This window comes from Botrytis deweyae (assembly GCF_014898535.1).
Source record: "Botrytis deweyae strain B1 chromosome Unknown BDEW_022, whole genome shotgun sequence".
NCBI lineage: Eukaryota > Fungi > Ascomycota > Leotiomycetes > Helotiales > Sclerotiniaceae > Botrytis > Botrytis deweyae.
Genome location: NW_024066229.1, coordinates 350,604 through 367,045, shown reverse-complemented (window position 1 = coordinate 367,045; position 16,442 = coordinate 350,604). Strand labels below are relative to the sequence as shown.

At 31.5% G+C, this 16,442-nt stretch overlaps 1 protein-coding gene across 1 annotated transcript; it reads left to right on the top strand.

Moving 5' to 3' along the window:
* The first annotated feature begins 7,295 nt into the window (after positions 1 to 7,295).
* EAE98_008477 (uncharacterized protein) lies at positions 7,296 to 10,941 on the top strand. Its single transcript, XM_038956100.1, has 5 exons — positions 7,296 to 7,785; positions 7,863 to 7,890; positions 7,990 to 8,325; positions 8,380 to 10,249; positions 10,368 to 10,941. Exons 1-5 carry the CDS (start codon positions 7,646 to 7,648, stop codon positions 10,580 to 10,582), a joined length of 2,589 nt encoding a protein of 862 aa, XP_038807559.1. The 5' UTR covers positions 7,296 to 7,645; the 3' UTR covers positions 10,583 to 10,941.
* The last annotated feature ends 5,501 nt before the right edge of the window (positions 10,942 to 16,442 follow it).

The window sequence follows — 16,442 nt, the reverse complement described above, 5'->3', positions numbered from 1 at the left end:
TGTATAAAGTAATTAAAGAGTTGAATAAACTTAAAAAGTCTAATAAGATTAATAAAAATAATAAAAAGATTAATCAAAATCAAAATAAAAATAATAAAAATTATAATAAAAAGAACAAAAATTATACAGAAAGTTCTAATATTGAAATAAATCAGGCCTCTTTAGTGGATTATGATATAGTATCTAATTCTAAATATAAATCTAATATTATAATCATGCTAGCAAATCATATTAGTTGGTTTAAAAACAATATTATTATAGATTCAGGAGTTACAGAGTATTATTATTTAAATAAAGATTGATTTATAAATTATACAGAATATAAAGTTTTAAAATACACTAATATAGCTAATAGAAAATCTATATTAATATTAGGGCATAGGGATATTCCTATTATTATAAATAATAAAACGATATTTATTCAAATAGTCAAATATATATTAGATTTAAAATCAATATTAATAAGTACTAAACAAGCCACTAAAAAGGGTTGGGCAAGCGAAATACTACCCCCTAGAAATATATATAAGTTTTCGAATAAATCTCTTAATATAAAAGCGAATGCTAAATGGATTGATAATGCATTTTATTTAGAATATAATATAAATTTTGATTTATTAAATCAAAATAAGAATATTATTTATAATAATAATAAAGATTCTAAAATAAATCAAATAAATAAATCTAAAAAAGAATCTGAATCTAAAAAAGAATCTAATAATATGAATTTAAAAGATTTAGATTTATAGTATAAGCGTTTAAATTATATTAATAAAGATTATATTATAAAAACATTAAATCTAAAGAATTCTAAAATAGATTTAAGTTATTATAAAATCTATATATATAACAAAATGACTCAAAATATTAGTAAATCCCTATCGAATTTGAAATTAAACAAATTCGATAAAATTAGTACTGATATTTATAGACCATTTAAAACACTAGGATTAAGAGGAGAAAAATATTTTATTACTTTTACTGATTAGGCTACACAAGGTATATAAATATATTCTATAAAATTTAAATCAGACACTTTTAATATACTAAAAAAAGTATTTTATTTGATATATAATCAATTTAATATTAAAATAAAGGCAATAAGATTAAATAATACAAAAGAATTTAATTCTAATCAATAAAATTTATTCACTAAATCTAAAGGAATTATACTAGAATATATAAATCCTTATCATTATTCCCAAAATAGAATAACCAAAAAATTAAATAGATATTTAGTAAAAAGAATATTAATATTTATAAAAGATAAAAATCTACCAATATTTTTATGGCCTAATATACTAAAGGGTATAATTTATATTAAAAACAGATACTATAATAAAACTATAAATAATTCACCCTTTAAACTATTATATAATAAAAAACCTAATATAAATTATATTAAAATTCTAGAATCTCTTATATATATACTAAAATATAAAGAAAAGAGAGATCATAAACTTGATTATAAATCAGAAAAAGAAATTTTAATAGGATTTGAATCATCAAAGAATTTATTATTTTATATACCTAACAGGAATAAAATAATGAGTTTTAATGATTTTATTATAAAAGAAGATATACTATATTATAATAATAATATTAAAAATAATCTTACTAAAAAGAACCTATTAGAAAAATTTGATGAAAACCCTAATAATATTGAAAATCAAAAAGAAGAGATAGATATACATAATAATATATATAAAGATTTAAATAAAAATTTTGATTCAAATAGTTCTAATATTAATAAAAGCAGATTAATAATTGAAATTCTATTTAATTCTAATTTGCCTATCCCTGTTAGACAATCCAAGCATACACGAAAGATAGAATCGTAATTAGATATATATAATCTCGCTTATTTGCAATATATAAAGCTAGAAAATCAAGATTATAAATTTAAATTAAATAATATTGATAACGATCAATATAAAAAGAATATATTATTATATTTCAGTATAAAAACTAATAAAAAAGTAATAATAAAGAGACCTTATAATAAAAATCTAATAACTCCTGAAACATATTCACAAGCTATAAATTCTAATCAAAAAGAAAATTGGGAAAAAGCTATAAATTATAAAATAAAAACCCTAGAAAAGAATAATACATAGAATATTATTAAAAAGAATAATAATAATATTAAAGAATTAAATGTATTAAAAACTAAATGGGTATATAAAATTAAATATTTATCTAATGATAATATTGAATTTTGTTACGGGTATTGATACGATATGGAACCGACATTGGGCCAACTATTAGTCCGGAAGCGAAGAGTTTTTATATATATATAACTTCAGGAAAAAGGTTTCAAAGAAATTAATGAAAAATCTTATTTCTAGTTTTATATCTATATTCTATACTAATTGTTATCTTGTATTGATTTTAATAATTCTTTTCATTTAATTTTTTAGAGTAAATTGTTGATTAGTTTTTGGAAATAGTTTTAAGGACTTCAAAAACTTGAAAAGCTTTAGATCTTATTTAGGCTGTGATATATCTATAATATATTATTGGCATATAATTGATATTATTTAAATCAAGATAATCTTTATTTTATTAGATTGAATTGAAAGAAAGCTAAGAAAAAGAAAATGTTTTTATAATTTAAATTCTTCAAAATGCTTATAAGGTATTTTTTATAATATTATTTTTTTGTGATATATTGTTAATATTCTTTTGAGATGAGATAAAATAATTGAATAAAAGGAAGAGAGAGAATATGGGAAAGAAAAAGATAATCTTTTTTGTGAAGTGATTGTGAATTCTATTTTAGATAATGTTTGTAAGATGTTAGTAGTATATTTATTTTATATTATTGAAAATGATAATAATTGCTTTAAGCATTTTTCAATTCTGTGAATTTAGTAAAAAGATTGAAGCTTTGTTATATTTAATAGAAAGATTGAAGTTTTGTTATTTTATAAGATTTTTATCAAGAAGATAGAGTTTCTGTATAATATTATATAAAGAAAAGGATTTAACTAGTTATTTTGTAAATTTAAGTATTTATTAATTGAAATTAATTGTAAATAGTTAATATTATATTAAGTAGTTTATTTATTAATAAAAAACAAAACAATATTTTACTGGAGTTGTTTTATTCTAATAGGTAGATACAAAAAGATTATTTTTGAGAGCTTTCAGGTATTTCCAGAAATTTCGGGATATTAAACTTTTTCTGGATATTCTGGATTTTCATTATCTTTAGAATTCTTTTTAGGTTTTGGAAAATCAATAGGAAGCTTGTAAAGCTTTACTATTTTCAGGATTTTCAGGATTTTCAGGCTTTTTTAGAATTTTCGGGATACCAGATCTTTTCTGGATATTCCGGATTTTTATTATTTTTATGATTTTAAATACTATATAATATCAAAAATACTGTTTATTTTAATTTTATAGATTTTATATATTTTCAAAAATTTATTGAAAAGCTAACAGAATTCTATTGTTTTTAGAGTTTTCTTATATTAAAGTTTTAGGATTTTCAGATTTAAAGAGTTTTAAGATTTTCAGATTTTAAGAGTATTAATTCGGCTAGCTTATATAATTCTGTTTTTTTTCAGGATTTGGAATGCTATTCGCCAGCAAATTACTATCAAATTCTAATTTTATATATTATACTTTCAAAAACGAAAACCAAAAAAGGGAAAGGCAAAATCCTATCGAATATGAATATCGAATACAAATATCGAATACGAATATTGAATACAAATATCAAACATAAACTATTATCCTATTGAAAACAAAGCAATCTCTTTTTTTCGAATTTTCGAATTTTTCAAGGTTTTCAAGATTTTCGAGGTTTTCAAGGTTTTTAAGATTTTCAAAGATTCGAATATGAATTGGATTCTATAGATTGAATTCTATAGATTAGAGTTTATAGATTGGATTAGTTTTTAGTACTTTTGTATTACAATATAGCTTTTTTAAAGCTATAGAAGAATTGAATCTTATAAAATGAGGATATAGATATTACAATTAGTTTGCTATAAGAATTAATAAGGTTTCGAAAAGGAATCGATCTAGTAATAATTAATTATCAAATAACTTTAAAGCTTTCAAGAATGAAAGCTTAAGAAAGAAGGTTCTATTATAAACATTAATACGATATAAAATCGATATCAGACCGACTATTAGTCCGAAAGCGAAAAGTTTTCACATATATATAGTTTCAGGAAAAAGGTTTCGAAGGAATTAATGAAAAGTCTTATTTCTAGTTCTACACCTATATTCTATACTAGTCGTCACCTTGCATTGATTCTAACAAATTTAAAGCTAAATACATAGCTAAAGGATTTGAACAACTATATAGATTAGATTATTTAAATACTTTTGCTAGTGTAATAAAGCAAATAACCTAGAAATTGATATTTACACTAACTATAAATAAAGGGTGGTATATATATAAAATAGATATGGTATTAGCTTTTATACAGAGAGATATTAATAAAAATATATACATCAAGACCCCTGAAATATATCAAGATAAAGATATAATATTAAAGCTGAATAAAGCTCTATATAGATTAAAACAATCTGCTAGAATATGGTATATTATACTAAAAAGTATATTGAATAAATTAAATTTTATTAATATAAAATCAAACGAATGTATATTTATAAATAAATATTCGGAATTAATATTGAATATATTCATCGATGATATTGTTATTGTAGGCTTTAACAAAATTCTAATTAAAGATTTTATAAAGAATCTTAAAAATTGTTTAGATCTGAAAGATTTAAATTCAATAAAAGACTATTTAAATATTCAAATAAATTTAAATAAAGATTCTATTAAATTATATTAAAAGGAATATATAGATAAATATCTAAAAAATCTAAAACTGGAAGATTGTACCCCTATAGCCACACCTATAATCACTAAAAATAATATTAAAATAAATCCAAATAAAGCTGAATTAGATAAAATAAAATAAGCTTAAAAAGCAATAGAGAAATTACTCTATTTAGTTTTAAGAACTAAATGGAATATTGTTTATTCTATATTAAAATTAGCAAGATATATATTTAATCCTAGTAAAGATTATTTAATAACTATAAAAAGAATATTTAGGTATTTAAAGAGAATTAAAACTTTAAAAACAATATATAAAAAGAATTATAAAAACTATATAAAAGGATATTATAATACGAATTATATAGGAGATAAAAGCTTTGTTAGATCTATTAATGGATATATATTTTTATTCACTAATAAACCAATAAATTGGAGAATTAAACTATAATCTGTTGTAGTACAAAATATGACAGAATCTGAACTAATTTCTATAAATTTAGCTGTTAGAGAAGCTATATATTTGAAGCATATTTTGTAGGAATTAAATCAATATAAACAAGAGAAATTCCTATTATATACAAATAATATATCAGCTAAAGCTATATCTGAAAATTCTATATATCACAATAGAAATAAACATATTGATATTAAATATTATTATATAAGAGATCTTATAAATAAAGGGTATTTAGATTTAATTTGGATTTCGATTGAAAACCAATTAGTTAATGGTTTAATTAAACCATTAGAAAGAATCAAATTATTAAGGTTTATTGATATGATTCAAAATTATAATAATTACTAAAAATATTATAATTTATATGAAAATATTAATACTCTTTTCCTATAAGTAGGTTTTTAATAAGACTAATATATATATAAGATATTGGTATTTTTTTCCTATAAAAAGGTTTTTAATAAGATTAATATTTATATATATATATATATTATATAAAGATGGTATATATTAAAGGGGATTATTGTTTTTATATAAAAAATAATAATACATCTTTATATATATATATACAGTTCTATATTCATATATTATACTAAGAGCGATTCATAGAATCACATAACTAATTATATAATTGTTGCTTATAAGCTTCCAAAAGCGACCATACGAAAACGATTGTATTTAGTTTCCGAAAATGATTATTATTAGTTTCTGAAAACAATTATATTAGATTCCGAAAACGATTATTAATAAAGAATAAGAAAAGGAGCTTTATTTCGAAGGAATAACCGAATTAGGAAGAGATCTACAAGAGATAAATAAAAGCAAAAAGCTAGGATAGAATGGAAAAGGTATATAATATAGGCTTTTTTCCTTTTAATATAGGATAAGAAATTCAATATTACAATACAGATTTCAAAATGTTATGTGTTTTTATTGCTTTTTAGTTGTTAAATTGAGCCAGCTTCCTATAATAGACTAATATTGGTCTAATCCCTTTTATATTCTATATATACTCTATACCCATATACCTGCTCATGACCTACGATAAATAATAATAAGATATCAAATCAAAAATTCAATATTTATTCAAAAATTGAAGATATATATAAGATTATATAGAAATATAATAAATATATTATTTATTTTTATTATAATTATAATTGGTTGATATTTATTATAAAAAAAAGTTTCAATATAATAAGATCTCTTTAAATCCTAATGATTTGATTGATTAATATAATCCTGTATATACGAGGAGTTCTGAGTTAGCGGTCTAGGGGATATATTATATGTTATATTACATATTAATTACCTCAACCACAAGAAAGACATCTTGTTTCCTTGATATCGTGATGATATACTCGTATAACAAGTATACTTTAATCATTACGAAGTATATAACATAACTAACCAACAGCAAAACCATCCCATCCCTCATCCCGTTCTTATGAGAATATAAGCATCTAATACTAGGTACTCGAGTAAAGCAGTGGGCTGAGAGTCTCGGGTCTCGCGGGAACGTCCTTCTTGGCAGACTGCTTTCACCCACGCCATTGTTTGGCGATACACCCTGTTTTCAGCCCGTTGTTGTTGTTGTTGTTGTGGAGGATTGAGTGCGTTTGAGTGCGTTGGGGTGAAAACAGTAGAAGGTGGGAAGTGAAAGAAACTTGCATTCTTGTAGATACCTAGGTAGGTAGATATCTATATAGGAAACTCTTGATATTATAAAATGGACTTATTTATGTAGGGGAATCAGTAAAATAGAGAGAAGATGGAAATATAATAAATACGGATACATTAGTTAAAATAGTGAGAATAGTTAAAATATAGTAAATCGTATAAATTCTTATAATATTATAATAATTTATTCATCACACGACAATCCCATAATGACAATATCCAGCCAGATACTAGGTAATTAAGCTTAAAATCCAGGGTTTGGTGGTGGTACTAGGTACATACGATAGTGACGTATTCGCATTTCAAAGACTTAAGCAAGGCAAAGCTTGATAAGGCTACTCTGGGAAAAATAGGTACCGAGCTTGGTTCATCTTTCTGTGCCCCGCCATTCCATTCCAACCCCTCGTTCGTTCATTCGATTTTCAAGAAAAAGAAAGGAATTGAAATTGTTGACTCGAAACTTAACCCGAGGAGAGGTTTTTTTTCTTTCTGCTGGTCGAGAATATTGAGGTTTCTTTACTTTACTTTGTTTGACTGGCTTTGATATTCGCAGACTTGTTGTCTGTACATACAGAAGTATAAGTATTGAGCTTTCTGTGCGGGCCCACGACCTCCATTCAAGCGACACAGTCATATCTATCTCTTTTACGAGTATTCGGATACTAGGTAGATAGATACCTCACCCGGCACTCCTCAATATGTCAGCTGCTGCTCCTGCAGATGGCGGATCGAATCCTTCGGGATTGAAGGAGAAGATGAAGAATCCGTTTGCGAGTTTGAGAGAGAAGTTGCATGATACGAAGTTGCATGATGTGAAGGTTGGGTTGATTCAGAAGAAGTAAGTTGACAAATGGGGGAGGGAGAGGGGGAAAGCTGGGTGTTTGATGTTTGCTGTTTATTGACTATTGCATATAGACATCAGATTGGCAAGTTGGGAAATTTGGTAGGTTTTGGGTTCTTTTGTGTTTATTCGTCTTCTGCTACTACTGCTACTGCTTCTCTTCTTCCTTTGATCTACGAATAAATTCTAATCCTCACACAGTTTAATCCAAATCATCGTCACGACGAAGAACACGAAAAGATTACAGATGAAAAAAGATCCAGAATCGCAGAATCTCATCGTTTCGAATCGTTTGCGCCAGAGAGACCAGGAAATAATATCAAATGGTATGTGGATGGACGCGATTACTTCTGGGCTGTATCAGTTGCGCTCGAAGCGGCAAAGGAAACCATATATATCGCAGATTGGTGGTTATCTCCCGAATTATTCATGCGCCGACCTCCATATTATAATCAACAATGGCGTTTGGATCAAATTCTTAAGCGCAGGGCCGAAGCGGGAGTGAAGATATTCGTTATTGTTTATCGAGAAGTCGAGGTATGTTTTGCGATTGAACTTTTCGAGATTTATTCGATTGACTTTTTGTAACAGGCTGCTCTTACTTGTAATTCTGAACATACGAAACATGCTCTTCAAGCTTTATGTCCCGAAGGAACTCCAGGATATGGAAATATTCAAATTATGCGACATCCGGATCATAACGTTCTCGAAAATGCGGCTGATATGACATTTTACTGGGCTCATCACGAAAAGTTTATTGTGATTGATTACAATTTGGCATTTATTGGTGGTTTGGATTTATGTTTTGGAAGATGGGATAATCATCAACATCCTCTTGCCGATGTACATCCAGAAGGAATTGCAACTGAAGTTTGGCCAGGACAAGATTTCAATAACAACCGTGTTATGGATTTTCAAGATGTCAAAGATTGGAAAGCCAATGAATTATCAAAAGCTGAATATGGACGTATGCCTTGGCATGATGTTGCTATGGGTGTTGTCGGAGATTGCGTTTACGATATCGCGGAACATTTTGTTTTGAGATGGAATTTTGTCAAACGAGACAAATATAAACGTGATGAGCGATTCGATTGGTTGATTCTTGAAGGTAGAGATGGTGAGAATGAAGATTTGGTTGGAGTACAAAGACCAAAACATCCAGTTGGAGATTATGTCAATCATCCACTTACACCACTGAGTACGAAATCATTAGGACAGCAAGGAACGGTGCACGCTCAAGTTGTTCGAAGTAGCGCCGATTGGTCCAGTGGTATTTTGGTGGAACACAGCATTCAAAATGCTTATAGTGAACTGATTCGAAACGCTCAACATTATGTTTATATCGAAAATCAATTCTTCATCACTGCCACGGGTGATCAACAAGCTCCAATTAGAAATACTATTGGAAGAGCGATTGTTGATGCTGTTGTCAGAGCTGGAAAAGAAGGTAGAAAGTTCCGAGTCATCATTTTGATTCCTTCTATTCCAGGTTTCGCTGGTGATCTCAGAGATGATGCAGCGACAGGTACGAGAGCGATCATGGATTACCAGTACAAATCTATTTGTCGAGGTGAACATTCGATATTCGAGCAAATTAGAAAGGAAGGTGTTGAACCAGAGCAACATATCTTTTTCTTCAACCTACGATCTTATGATCGTTTGAATGTTACTCCAGCCGTCAAAAAGCAAGAGGAAGAATCCGGTGTCAAGTACCAAGATGTACAGAGAGCAGAGGCAGAGGAAATTATGGACTCTGGTATTCACGGGGAAGGAGTTCAAGAAGTTGAAAAGCATGATGAGTTGAAGGATAAGTTTGAACATGCTATGCGTCATGATGATTCTGGAGATGAAGCTTTAGAAAGAAGAACTGATGCTAAGAGAAAATTCGAAGCAAAGGCAGAAGCAGCTGGTACGGATCATAAACCAAATAGTACTGACAGTGTGGCGAAAAATGCTATGCATATGCAACCAAACTTGGTTGATGAACCATGGGAAGGTGATCTTGCGGGAGAAGCCGATAATTGGATTCAGGAAGAACTTTATATCCATGGCAAAGTTCTAATTGTTGATGATAGAACAGTTATTTGCGGAAGTTCGAATCTCAACGATCGTTCACAATTAGGTATTCATGACAGTGAACTTTCAATCGTCATGACGGACACCAGAACTGTCCAGAGTACAATGGATGGAAAACCATACGAAGCAGGTTATCATGCATCTACGCTAAGAAAATATCTTTGGCGTGAACATTTGGGCTTACTGCTACCACAAGATTTGGATGCAGATGACGATCCAAATGCTCAACCGCCCAATATTCCAAATGATATTCATGATGAGGGGGAGACATATGGATTTGTTGAGGATCCATTAAGTGATGAACTTTGGGATATGTGGGTTGGTAGAGCGACGAAGAATACTCAAATGTTTAGACAGTTGTTTCATGCTGATCCGGATAATTTTGGTATGTTTTTTTTTTCTTTGTTTTTTCTGGAGTTAATTACTCTTGATTTTCTTTCTCTATTTCACGCTTACTACTCCGCTACTTTTTCTCTAATTTCACTTTTACTGACCAACCATAGTCAAAACCTTTGATGATTATGATAAATTCCTTCCACCCAAGGGTATTCGTTCAGGTCATATCTATGATCGTATGATCCCACCACAGGAAATCAGACAGAAGTTGGATCAGATTAAGGGACATTTGGTTTGGATGCCTTTGGAATTCTTGAAGGATGCACCGATGGCGGAAACGGGATTACAGGTTAACAGTTGGACTGAGAGTATTTATACTTAATCAAAAAGAGAGACAGGGCATGAGAAGGCTGGGAAAGAGAAAGGAAGTGGAAAATGGATTGGGGAGGAGGGCATCTGATGGTTTTTGACTTTTGGTTATTGATTCTTATTTCTTTGCATGAGGTGATGATGGATGAATGGATGAATGGCGTTAAAGGGGAAACGATGATGGCGGTAATAGGTGATGAAATGGATGATGAAAGGAAGTTCTTTGGTGGTTTGGTGCGGTTGTTATTTTCGTCTTGTTATTGTCATTGTCATTGTCATCAATGAAGATGCGTTTGTAGGGAATCATGTTACGATATGATTCAGATGCGAATTTGATTTATCAGGTAGATACCAATCCCCTTGGTATTAAGGAAACTGGGTGCTTAATTTCTTAAATTGGAATTGTTTCTTCAAAATTCTAATTCTTGTGTGCTCCTATCCTACATTTGACGCTAGTCCCTATTTACCTACTTTAACAAAAAAAGAATTGGTATGAGTGACAAGAACTACTTCAAAAGTCTCAAACGAATAATACTACTTTCCACCTTCTACTTTCTATCTTCTATCTTCCACCTTCCACCTTCTATGAACTTTGGTTTACGATCTTTGGTTTACGATCTTGGCTTTTGGATCTGGGAAAGAAAATTGAGTTGAGGTGTTGATGCTTGGTTTTGGTGATTTGAAATGTTGGTTTTGTTGCTGTTATTGTTGTGGTTGTTGTTGTTGTAGTTGTTGTAAGTGATATTGAACTAGTGAATTAGTGAATTGGTGAATTAGTGAACTGGTGAGGTGGAGGAGTTGATGGGAGTTTGTGATGAGGGTTGTAATTAAGGGATGGGGTGGATGAGATGGGGTGGGATGAGATGAGATGAGATGGAAAGGGGTTTGAATATTTAAATGGTTGGGATTGGGATTGGGATTTGTTGGTTTAGTAACCTTTGTTTAGTATTGTATAGTGTAGGGTTAGGAATCTGGAGAGGAGAGAGGTTGGGGGAGAGGAGAGGAGAGGAGAGATCTTATTGCATATTTGAGGGTTTCGATATCTCTGTGAAAGCTTTATAGAATGTGTAGAATGTGTAGAATGTGTAGAATGTGTAGAATGTGTAGAATGTGTAGAATGTGTAGAATGTGTAGAATGTGTAGAATGTGTAGAATGTGTAGAATGTGTAGAATGTGTAGAATGTGTAGAATGTGTAGAATGTGTAGAATTTGTAGAATTTGTAGAATTTGTAATCGGGGGTTACATTTCCTTTCATCCCCTATTGTACTAATAAGGGGGCCTTAGTAATTTGTTAATTTTTTAGTAATTCGTTAAGTTTTTTTTTTTGATATGAAATTTTCCTAATAAATAGGATCAATTTTTTCTAATTTTTTATTTATAAAAAATAAAGATATTTTAAAATATACAAAATAATTATTAATTTAATTTAATTAGAAATATCTATTTATATTATTAAAAGAATTGAAATTATAAGAATTATTATTAAAAGTTACAAATTACTGAAAAGTTAACGAATTGCTAAGGCCTTTTTATCATAGATAAAGGGATGAATAAATATAAACCCCCGATTAGAATGTTTGAGACTTGAGGTTAGTTGGTGTAGAATTGAGAGGTGAAGAGGTGGAGAGATTGGGGGGAGAAGCTGAGAGGAGGAGAGGAGGGGGTTTGAAAGATCTGATCTGAGGTTTGAGAAATGAAGGAATGGGGAATAGGGAGTGGAGTGGAGTGGAGAGGTGAGGTGAGGTGAGGAGAGGTGAGGGAGTAAGAAGAGGATTTGTTGCATATCTACAATTTCTCGTATTTCTCTTTGTAACTAGAATGGCTGAGTCTTAGATTAGTATAGAATATTTGAAACCATCTGCAAGTCTAAACTAGGTAGGTGGAATCGATAGGCCGGCCGATCGAAAGAGGAAAAGTTGGGCAGCTTGGGAGGTAGGTTAGGGCTTAGAAAAATGAATACCTATAAAGATTTGAACATTTGAACATTTTGTTGCATATCGACAATTTCTCGTATTCTCATACATACCTAGCTACGTACTATACGAGTATTTAAGACTGAGATTCATTAGTATTGAGTTAGAGCAAGCTAGAGAGTTTAAGGGCGCGTTCGGATAGGAATGGTTTGGAACCCCAGTAATCTTAGGTAGGTAGGTATTTGAAAGAAAAATGAAAATGGAAAGGGTTTGTTGTATATCTATCTATCGTACAGATTTCGGTATTGTATTTCCGTGAAGATGTGGAAAAGGATTTGGAATTGAGGTTGAATTTGTGTGTGTAGGTATGTAGGTATGTAGGTAGAACTGGAATCAATAGATTAATCAGAGGTTGAGAAGAGAAGAGAAGAGAGATCTTAAGGTTACTGTATGTTTTTGCTTGTAAGATTATGTGGAATATCTGGGACGACCAAGGCCTAGGTAAGTCGAAATTAGTGGTAGGTAAAGTGAAGCTAGAGAAGCTGGGAAATCTAGTGTTTATTTGGACTTGGATTGGGGAATATGAAGATGGTTTTGTTGCAAGTCTAGAGATCTCGTATTTTTGTTGATGTATTGGTGATAGGATGTTTGAAGCTGACTAAGTGCAGTGTAGTATACCACCAGTGTACGAGTAAACGAAGCGGCTGAAAGGTGCGGAGATCTATGGATCTAGTTACTCGTGCGGTTGGAAAGTCTCGAGAAAGTATACGACAGTCCATCTGCATATGAGCTATAAATTATTTTGTGTTTTGTTATTTTGTGAAATATATCTTTTTTTCTGTAGAGGGAAATATTAACATATGGATTAAAAATATATACTACATTTTCAGACCTCTTTATTAAATTGAATAATTGTGATTATTTTTATTTATAAAATATATAAAATATATAAAATATATATATAAAATATATAAAATATATAAATATATAAAATATATAAAATATATAAAATATATAAAATATATAAAATATATAAAATATATAAAATATATAAATAAGACTATCCTCTATATAAAATATATAATAATCTCACAATATCCCCTCTATTCACTATCCCCCTTATCAAAATCCCCATCCTACGATTTCTCCCCAGTCCCTCATGATTTTAACCATTCAATTTCTCATATATTTTTTTCCCCAGATTTTTTCGATCTCGACGAGTTTTGCTGTGCTGGTTTTTCCTTATAAGTTAGTGTAGCCACCTAGTAGTGGAGTCGAGTATGATATGCTTCAACCCACGAATAGTCCATGGAAAATGAGAAAGACCACAAGCAAGTGAGAGGATTTGTTCATATCTTACAGATCTCGTATTCCCCCGTTTCTACGCAGAATGTGTGAGATAAAACGAAGCTAGAATTTAAGGTTAGAGTCGGTTGGAGAGGAGGAGGTTTGAGAGGGAGAGAGAGAGAGAGTTTGTTGCATATCGACAGATCTCGTATTTCCATCTACACGTATCAGGATGTTTGATATGCGAAATCAAAGTAGAATGAACAGGCTGGAAGAAGGAAAGCTGGGAAACTCGTGAGTGGGTTGGATTGTGATGGTTTCTGGCTAAGAGAGTCTCAAGATGTCTGGATGTCTCGATGGGGAATAGAGGGGAATTCGTGAGTTTGTTGCATATCTACATCTCTCGGTATGGCCGTTTAGGTTGTTTGAGAATCGGGATTGGCTATGGATATGGATGGATGTATTAGACTAGACTCTAGACTCTAGAATTAAGAGACTGAGAAGCGGAGAAGGGATTATGTGGGTAGGAAGATGCATAGGATACAATTATAGAATTATCTCGAACAATCACAATCTAGCCCTCACAAAACAGAAAATGTAGATTTTGTTGCACATCTACATCTCTCGGTCTGTCCGTATACGTACGTACGTACGTTTGTTTGTAAGTACTGTACTGTAGGTCTGAGACGAAATTCGTTTAAGATGCTGAAAGGGGAGTTGTGAAACGTGGTGGTTGGTTGATGGGATGTGAGTACTAGGTGTGTAAGTGTGTTAGATATTGGGTTTGGGATGGAGAAATGGAGAAATTGAGAATGTAATAGAGCTCTTGTTGCATATCTACAATTCTCGGTATCTCCGTTGCATTTGGAATTTGGGTATGCAGAATGGAGAATGTGTGGGTTAGATTATTAGTTTACCTTTTGGAAAGCTAGAGAAGTCTCGAATAGGTGAGGTGGTGTGTTGAGTTGGATATAGTGCATCGTATTATGTAACAGCTAAGATACATACATAGGTACTCATTACAACCTCGTGGTTTGGTTTCGTCAGAGAAATACTAGGTAGAGAGAGAGTTTGTTGCATATCTACAAGTCTCGGTATGCCCGACCAGACACGCCACGAAGAGTTTCAGGAACGCTCATTGGTAAGTGGTTCATATTGAGTTTACGAGTCGAGATTACTCGGTGGATGTAATGTCTCGAGGATGGAATATTCGGTTATTGATTTATTTATCGATTTATCGATTCAATAGATTGATTGATTCAATAGATTTACGATATAGCTGGCTCTGACTCTGACTCTGGAAGAACATGAAGATCTGCCTCGTACAGCACAAGACGTCCGACCAACCTGTCTCATTTCCACTTTCGGACACGCCGATAGTTGGTGAGAGGAGTGTGATTGGTGGGTGCGCGCGGGGTTAGTAAGCGCGGTGCCGGGGGTGTTCAGGCTATTTCGTGGTTGTTGTTGTTGCTGCAGAAATCTGGTAATGATACTTCATACATTGGATACCTAGGAAATGAAGAATGGTCTGGGTGTTGATTGGTAAGAGATGGGAGATGCGATTTGGGAGAGGTTGGGAATGTTTTTGTTGCACGTCGTGGTGTTTCGGTCGTTCCGGTGGCGATTTTCTGTTTTCTTATAGGGGCTGGAGTCTTGACTCTCGAGGGAAATTAATGTGTGCTTGGTTGGTGCCACTGTGGCGAGAAGAGACGACGCGAGAATAGATGAGAGGTTTATGTTCACTTCGTTCATTTGTTGTCGCGTTTTCATGATGTTGATGGGATATCAGGATTAAAATTGGACTCATTGTGAGTTACTATTGGGGATGCTGATGATGGTTGATCATAAAATGTATTCCGCGCGCGAACCTAGATACTATCTCTTTGCTTTGTCTTTTTTGCTCTATTCATATCAAATTCCTCGAGGAGGGATTCTGCTTCATATCTCGACACAAGTAGTGATGGGTCACTTCGTGCTATGAACCCCAGGTGGTGAATGGTATAATGCAGTTGCCATTTATGCAACTGATCTTCTCACGAGGGTTTTATTGCGAATTTTACTGCAGATCTCGAATTGGTGGTGCTAGCTGGATTGGTCTTGTGGATTGGGATAGCATGGTTGCTATGGTTAGTGCTGCTTGAGTGTGGATTTTGTTGCATGTCTGAGGGGTGGCGTTGGGTTATGTGGGGAGGAGGGTGGGAGGGTGTGTAGGTATGCTTGGTGTGGTGTGGTATGGTTCTCCACTTTTGATGGAGGGGTAGAGGGAGGGGGAGTTGATGGTTGATAGTTGATAGTTGATATTGGCTGATGGGGGTATGGAGGAGGTGAATGGTTATGACAAAGTTATGGGGGAGTGGAGTGGTCGGGGGAGGAAGAAAGAATGTGAGAGTTTGAGAAAAGATACACGCAGTTTTCCTATAACAGATCGGTGATAATCGACTATCAGTGTAGTCCGATTATCACTCTTCAGAATGAAGACATAGGTAAGGCAGATACACAATAACGCGACGCACATTGGTAAAATCATTGAAGTAGTATTCAGTGATACTTTGTTAAGTTTATCCGTTTGTAATGTAAAAACACGAGCCCAGCTTAATATCCATCCATCATTAACACCCCAATACTGCCAGACATAATCAGATACATACCCAGTACGTATAGATCTTCATGGT